An 8161-nucleotide genomic window follows, 5' to 3' on the forward strand; every position below is an offset into this window, starting at 1 on the left:
GTTCTCTTCTACAGCACGAATGATTTAATCACGGCGCGTGGGCACGCCCCTCAGGACGTCACGGCGCCGGCACCGCGGTGCATCCTGGGCAGGCTGGGAATGGAGCCTTCTGGCGGGTGCAGCCTCGGCACTCTTGCGCATGCGTTAACGTGCTCAAGAAGCGGGTGCGGAGGCTGGGTTGCCATAGCAACCGAGGCCGGGAAGACTCTCGGGGCTCCTCCGGATGGGCCTGGGATTCCGTTTTCTCTGTGTCCTGGTGCCTGGGGAATCCCGGGCATCTTGCAAAATGAGCCCCTTGTGACGTAGAGCGGAGCCGATGGGTCAGGGCAGGGTGGAGACTGGGCCTCTCGTACCCCAGCATGCGGACGAGATGGGTCTGTGCGAGTCCACGCTGCCCCAGATGGGCAGAGCTTTAAGGCCCCAGGAGAAGGGTAATGTCGTGGAGTGGTTGGCTTACAGGGTTAACGAACGGGGCGAGGGAGAAGGTATCCCCACTATGAGGGTGTGCACACACTAACACGGCAGGAACGCAGCTGCACATGCATTCTCCCCACCATTGGTTGTTGCCTGTCAGTCTCCGAAAATGGAAATTACAACTCTAGAGGAAGGACTCAGAGAAAGGGGGCCTAAGGGATGCATAGGAGTTGGTTAAGCAGAAGGCCAAGAGAGCAACAAACATCGAACCATGAACTACTGACTCCACAGTTAGGTCTCCTTCAAGGGCCATGCGCCCTGGGTTACAGAGGTTGGGTAGCAGGACCAAAGCTAATTGAAAGGAAGAAAGAACCATGGCTGACTATGGAAGACTTGGGGGTCTGAGGCAGGGAAAGGAAAGGGCTGGGATGCTTTACCCCAACGCGGGGGAGGTGTGACTAGAAATACAAGCAGGCAGGATAGACAGAACCACTGCATGCTGAACTAAGCAGGGTTAGTTTGAGAGCCTCTCCCTTTCATTTTCTGTAAAATGGGGTGATGGAGTTACTGGGGTGCTCCAAGACGGTCTGTGCAAAGGGCTCAAGAGAATCTTAGCACAGGGATCCTTCCATTCGAGATCAGGGCACCCTAAAGACACACACTAGTACCCACTATCTTCCCTGAACACCACAGATGCCCTGAAGTCCCCCCTGATCATCTTCGTAGTGGGCGGCCCCGGCTGCGGGAAAGGGACACAGTGCAGAAACATGGCCAGCAAGTACGGCTTCTGCCACGTGGGGCTGGGCCAGCTGCTGCGGGAGGAGGCTCAGAGGAGCACCCAGCGGGGCCGGCAGATCCGGGACATCATGCAGCAGGGACTCCTGGTGCCCACGGTGAGAGTTGAAGGGAAAGGGGGACAAAGCAGGACAGAAGGCTGTGACATGGGACCAGTTAAAGGCACCTGTGGCTCTGGCCCAGGACCACATGGTGGCTCCCAGTACCCACATGGTGGCTCATAACTTTCTGTAACTCATTCCAGGGGACCTGACATGCTCCTCTAGGTTCTGAGTGCCCTGCACACATGCACAGACATTCATGTAAGCAAACATTCATACAAATGAAACTATATATCTTTTTAAAAGCCACAATGAGGGCTGTGGGGGAGGTCTGGTGGTAGAGCACTCACCTAGTATACACCAAGTCCTGGGTCCCACCCAAGCACTCCAGAAAATGGGTAAACACTGGGCAACACATCAGAGATGGAGTCAGGATGATGAGGAGTTTGGTGGTACCCATGACTACATAGAGAGTTCATGCCAGGGGTCAGAGAGATGGCACTGTCATGGTTCAGCCAAGCTTGACAACCTAACTCAATGCCTGGGACCTTTGTGATGGAAGGAGAGAACCAATTGCTATAGGTTTTCTTCGGACACCCCCCACCACCACCACCTCATGCTGTGGCACACACACCACCCCTCTGCAACTAGATAAATAAAGAGCTCTAATAAACTTTTATTTGTTTGCTTGTTTTCTTGAGACAGGGTTTCTTTGTGTAGCCCTGGCTGTCTTGGAACTCAATCTATAGACTAGACTGGCTTTGAACTCACAAAGATTCACCTACCTTCTGCCTCCTGAGTGCTGGGAATAAAGACACCACCACTGCCCAAAAAAATGTAAGGATATTTATTTATTTATTTATTTATTTATTTATTTAAGACATTTGGTTTTGAAGTCTGTCCTGGAACTCAAAACTATAGACCAGGTTGGCCTCAAACAGAGATCTGCTTGCCTCTGCCTCCCGAGTGCAGGGATTAAAAGCTTGTGCCACCACCACCCAGCCAAAATCTAACAAACTTTTAAGAGGTGGTGGTGCACTCCTTTAATTCCAGTATTGGGAAGGGAGAGGCAGTCATATCTCTGTGAGTTGAAGGCCAGCCTGGTCTATGAGTTCTAAGACAGCCAAGGCTGCACAGAGAGACACTATCTCCTAAAAACAAAAATGAAAAGACTGCAAGCAGAAAGGAAGCCAGTGACTCAGACTCAGAGTTTTGTTTCTGTCTCACATAAAGTCCAAACTGAATGACCTTCATAGCACCTGGTCTCTCTGAGGTAGCAGGTCCTGGGCTGTCTTGAGTCCATGCCCTTTCATTCTCAGGGTTTCATTCTGGACATGGTCAATGACAACCTGTTGGCTCATCCAAAGAGCCGAGGCTTCCTCATCGATGGCTTCCCCAGAGAACTGGAACAGGCCAAAGAGTTTGAGCGGATTGTAAGTGCCCCAGCCCCACAGCATCCTTGGGTGTGTGTGCCTGCATGGGAGTTCTATGCTACCCTTCTTCCCCCTACCCTTAAAGCCCTAGTGGATGATGAGGGGGGCCCTGAAGCTGGGATGCCTTCCTTCAGCTCTTATAGCCTAGGCTGCTCTCAAACTCTTTTTGTGTTTTGTTTTCTTTTTTGTTTGTTTTGGTTTGGTTTTTGATACAGTGTTTCTCTGTGTAGCTTTGGAGCTCATCCTGGCACTCACTTTGTAGCCCAGGTTGGCCTCAAACTCAAACATCTGCCTACCTCTGCCTCCTGAGTGCTGGGATTAAAGGTGTGCACCACCACAGCCCGGTTTGGTCTCAAACTCTTAACTAGGACAGTCTTAACCTTCCTGCCTCTGTTTTTGGAGTGTCAGGATGGCAGGTCTGTGCTACCATACTTGGTTTATGTGCCAAGGATGGAACCCAGGGCTGCAAGATAGGTGAGCCTTCTGCCCCACCCCCTCAGCATGCTCACAGTAAGAGAAGGCTGCATAGAGGCACAGGCCTGTGACTTCAGCACTGGGAACCTATAAGGCAGGAAGATTATGATTTCCAGGCCAGCCTGAGCTATATGTAGAGTTCAGCTGTCTGAAAAACAAAAACAAACAAACAAACACAAAAACAGGGTTGGAAAGATGGCTCAGTGGTTAAGAGCACTGATTGCTCTTCCAGAGGTCCCAAGTTCAATTCCCAGTAACTAACTACATGGTGGCTCAAACCATTATAGGATCTGATGCCCTTTTCTGGCATGCAGATCACTCATACATAAAATATGAATAAAAATAACAGAAAAGCAAACAAACAATAAAAATTGAATGAAACAGACCTGCAGAGGGCTCAGCAGTTGAGAGCACTGACTGCTCATTAGTTCAGTTCCTAGCACCTACATGGTGGCTCACAACCACCTGTAACTCGTTTTAGGGGATCAGATGCCCTCTTCTGGCCCCTACAGACTTCTGTGTGTATATGGTACACATAAACTCACCCAGGCAAAAGTGTACATGCATAGATTTGTTTGTTTTGTTTTTCGAGACAGGATTTCTTTGTGTAACCCTGGCTGTCCTAGAACTTGCTTTGTAGACCAGGCTGGACTTGAACTTAGATATCCACCAGCCTCTGCTTCCTGAGTTCTGAGGTTAAAAGTGTGTACCACCACGGTCCAGCTCATACACATTAAAAAAAAAAATTAACCTTAAAGAAAACCCAAAAAACTAAGGTGGGGGAACAACGGTGGCAAGTACTATTGGCCTCTATACTCACAAATACATGTAGATGCTGATGATGCGAGCCAATGGAAGATTCATGCATTGTGTTGCCAAGGGGTTCAGGAAGCATTCCCACTGCTGTTGCCATGGGGACATGTAGGCCCAATGTTACTAAACCAGTGGTTTTATGAGAAGCTGGGAGCTTAGATGCAGAATTAGAACCCCTCCCACCTTGTTTAAATATCAGTCACAGATTATTATTTTTTTTTTTCCAGACAGGGTCTCTCTGTGACTTTGGAGTCTTCCTGGAACTCACTCTGTGGACAAGGCTGGCTTTGAACTCACAGAGATCCACCTGCCTCTTCTCCTGAGTGCTGGGATTAAAGATGTGTGCCACCAATGCCTGGTGTGTAACCCAAAGGGAACTGTGGGCTGGGAGTCAGGATGGAGCAGCCTCAGTCCTCAGAGTGTCTCATGTAGCCCAACTCTTTTAAGTACCTAAGGATGACCTCGATGTTGATGTCCATGCCTCCACTTCCACAGTACTAGGATGACAGTGACACAGCATTGTCTGGCTGGCTTGTATTTGTTTTTGCTGTTTCTAGAGACATTGTCTCTACAGCCAGGAATCCCCTGCAATCCTCTTCCCTAGGCCCACTCAACACTAGGACACAGGCATGCATCATCACAGCAAGCTGTTGGCTGGACAGGTAATTAGTTAATTCCTTTTTAAAAAGACATTTAAATTTATGCATATGAGTGTTTTGCTTGCACATATATATGTTCACTACAGATAAGCCTGGCTGGCCTGCTTTGAGGTCTAGGTATGAAGATAATGTCGGATCCCCTGGAACAGGACTTAGACTGGTTGTGAGTCAACGTGTGGATGCTGGGAATCAAACCAGGTCCTCTCCAAAACAAGTACTCTTCTTCCACTGAGCCCTAACTATGAATACACTCTATGATGCACACACAGAATAAATCTTTGTCTTAAAGACTTGAAGAATGAAGCCTGGTGGTGTTTTAACATCTGTAAAATCCCCAAGTGAGGGGTTGAGATATGACTAGGGTGGATCCCCTGCCTAGAACCCCCAGTGAGGAGCTGGGGGCATGGTCTGGGCAGCATGTGACCTCACTGCCTACAGGGACTGGGCAGAGAGAACCTTCACCCATTACATATTTGTCTTATACACTACACATGCAATGACCACCACTACAATTCAAGCCTTGGGTTGGTTGGGGCTGGGCTTGGAGGGCAGAGCATTGGCTTCCCATATCTGAAGCACTGGGCTCCATCCCCAGGCCCTATGTACTGTCAGCAAAAATGTGTGGACGATAAGAGGCTTTGGTGGTGTTCCTGTCGCCACAGAAAGAAACCAGGCATGGTGGTACACACGTGTCATCCCAGCCCTGGACTGAGGGGGTGGAAGCAGGACAATTGGGGTTCAGGGTTATCCTGGGCTACATAGGGAGTTAAAGGCCAACCAAGGCTTCATGAGACCCTGTCTATTCAAAGAAAATGGAAATAAACAAATAACAGGGCCAGGTGAGGTAGCACACAAGTTTAACCCCAGCAACTGGGAAACAGAGGCAGGTGGATCAGAATTTGAGGAAAGCCTGGTCTACAATCTACAATGTTAGTTCCAGGACTATATAGTTAGACCCTATCTAGAAAGAACAAAAAAAAAAAAAAAAAAAAAAAAAAAAAAAAAAAAAAAACAAAGCAAAACAAACAAAAACCGGCTTTGTGGTATCAGCACTCAGGGGGCAGATGCAAGAGGAATGTAAATTCAAGGCCAGCTTTGGGTATATATACATGACCTACATGACCTTGGGGATATCCATGACCCTGCTTCAAAATAAAAAAAAGTGAAAAAGAACATACCCAGCATGGCTGTTGATGCCTGTGATTTCATCACCTGGTGTTGGAGGCAGGAGTTCCATGTCAGCTATGTGACATGAAACCCTGTCTCCAAAAGCAAACCAAAGGGTATAGGATATGGCTCAGTCCTCAAAACGCTAGCCTTGCAAGTGTGTGGCCCTGAGTTGCATGCCCAGAGCCCACATAAAAACCGGGTGTGGTGTATATGCTTGATCTTAGCTCTTGAAAGGGTAGACAGGTGCACCCCTGGGGCTCACTGGCCAGCGAGAGACCATAGGCTGCAGAGATGGCTCAGCAGTCAAGAGTGCTTATTGAACCAGGCATGGCAGCATTTACCTTCAATCCTGGCCCTGGGGAGGCAGAGGCAGGCAGGTTTCTGGAAGTTCAAGGCCCTGTGTAAACCAGGTTGGCCTCCAACCCAGAGATCCACCTGCCTCTGCCTTCTGTGTGAGTGCTGGGATTAAAAGCGTGTGTCACTATGCTAGGCTCCAAAATGTTTAAGAGTATATTGCTGTTAGCAAAGGACTGGTGTTCAGTTTGTATCAGTCTTTAGCAACCCTATAGGCTACTCATTACCACTCCTACTCCAACCAATTCCAAGGGACCTGATGCTCTGACATCCAAAAGCACTGCATTTACAACACACACACACACACTCTCTCTCTGTGGCATCCAAAAGCACTGCATTTACAACACACACACTCTCTCTGTCTCTCCAAGTTGTCACTTTTCTCAGTAGCGTGGTGTCTACCCAGGCTCATGGCCTCTTGAGAATCTGTGCAAGACCCTTTCCTCATCCTGTTCTTTTGGCTTACTGCCTAGGTGGGCAGGGATCCCAGCATAGTTATGGTGTTTGACTGCTCCATGGAGACCATGGTGCGGAGAGTGTTGCAACGTGGACAGGTGGAACACCGAGCAGACGATTCAGAGGTGACCATCCACAAGCGCTTAGAGACACACTACACCCTGTGTGAGCCTGTCCTGACCTTCTACCAGCAAAAGAACCTCCTGCGAAATGTAGGTACCTAGAAAGGAGTCCCATTTAGCCAGCCTGGGCCTGCCACTTTCCCTTTGTATTGAGGGGATTCTATTTCGTTAGGGCAGCAGAGGCTGAAGCCTCATGTAGCCCAGGTTGGCCTAGAACTCAAATAATCCTTCCATAGCCTCCTGAGCACTGATAGATGTGAGCAACACTGGGTGTGCTTGCAGTTCCTGAAAGCTAGAGGGGCCCCTAATGCTGCCACTTGTATAGCCATGAGGCACTGGTGGCACTCACACATCTGGCTCAGCACATGCTGGGGTGGAGTTAGATAAGGGACTTTGGTGGTATCCTCATCCCTGGGAGAAACAAGCATGGGAAACTGCCTTCTCCTGCTCCCCGGACCCATGGGGTGGGGGAGGGGTCTCTATTTCCCAACACCCATTGCTGCCACCCAGGCTGCAAACATGCTCACATTAGGGCTTGCCTCAAAGGGGTTACAGGAATATAGCTCTTGCCATGGGATGCACCCTTGACTCCATGGCTTCCTTTCCCCTAGATCTTGGCTGAAGAAGCCCCTGAGATCATTTTTGCCAAGTGCTGCTTGGTCATTGAGAGTCTGCAGTGAGGCAGGGAGGGGCTGATGTCTGGCCTACCCCATTTTCCACAGTACACAGGACCAAGGCCTGTGAGGTGAGACCTTGGAACCCAATACAGCCAGAGGGTAATTTCATCTGAGGTGTTAGCTGTCACTGCATCATGTGGATCTTGCTCATTTTTGTAGAGTGCCATGATTTGCAGGTAGTCTGAGGGCAGCTTTGAGTGGGTTCTTTTGACCCTGATGCTGTGGTCCATAAGATCCCCCCTGCATCTGGTTGGGATTACTGAAGAGCCACTGCACCTGACTTTGGAACCAGCACTTTGACCTGCAATGCCACCTCCCTGGCCTTGACTAATTGACCCAGGCTTGACCTCTACTCCCCACTCAATGTTAGACAGACACACACACACAGACCTGTGCCCCAATGGGATGCTTCCACAAGGCAGCCTTAGTGACAAGTGTGGTCACATCCATGGGAACATGAGCCCCGGGGAGCCTCCTCAGTGCCTGGTTCCCCAGGTCCCAGAAGGAAAAGAGTGCAGATGGCTAGGCAGACTCCCCAAAAGGAAGGGGACTACATTGCACTCCATGTCCTCTTACCCTACTCACCCTGCTTCCTCTACATGCACAGCCAGTGCGTACTGAAAAGGGAAGTTAGGAAAACTCACACCTGCCAACTGTGTCCTAAAAACCAAGACAAAGCTCTCATAGCAGGATGCTGCTCACCTCCAGTCACCATCACCAGGGTTATGTTCACAACATCTACAAAGGTCATCT

The 8161-nt window shown here is 49.5% G+C and overlaps 1 protein-coding gene across 1 annotated transcript; it reads left to right on the forward strand.

Annotated features, from left to right (window-relative positions):
* Positions 1 to 164: 164 nt before the first annotated feature.
* On the forward strand, positions 165 to 7516 carry LOC127216794 (adenylate kinase isoenzyme 1). The gene is made up of 5 exons (XM_051177651.1): positions 165 to 431; positions 1108 to 1307; positions 2570 to 2683; positions 6627 to 6821; positions 7343 to 7516. Exons 1-5 carry the CDS (start codon positions 317 to 319, stop codon positions 7409 to 7411), a joined length of 693 nt encoding a protein of 230 aa, XP_051033608.1. The 5' UTR covers positions 165 to 316; the 3' UTR covers positions 7412 to 7516.
* The last annotated feature ends 645 nt before the right edge of the window (positions 7517 to 8161 follow it).

Source organism: Phodopus roborovskii, unplaced genomic scaffold, assembly GCF_943737965.1.
Source record: "Phodopus roborovskii unplaced genomic scaffold, PHOROB, whole genome shotgun sequence".
NCBI classification, from domain to species: Eukaryota; Metazoa; Chordata; class Mammalia; order Rodentia; family Cricetidae; genus Phodopus; species Phodopus roborovskii.

Excerpts from the sequence above, each read along its gene's own strand:
- LOC127216794 (XM_051177651.1), top strand. The coding sequence starts at position 317 with ATGGGTCAGGGCAGGGTGGAGACTGGGCCTCTCGTACCCCAGCATGCG. Across the intron at positions 432-1,107 it reads TTTAAGGCCCCAGGAGAAGG|ATGCCCTGAAGTCCCCCCTG; the intron begins GTAATGTCGTGG and ends TGAACACCACAG. Across the intron at positions 2,684-6,626 it reads CCAAAGAGTTTGAGCGGATT|GTGGGCAGGGATCCCAGCAT; the intron begins GTAAGTGCCCCA and ends CTTACTGCCTAG.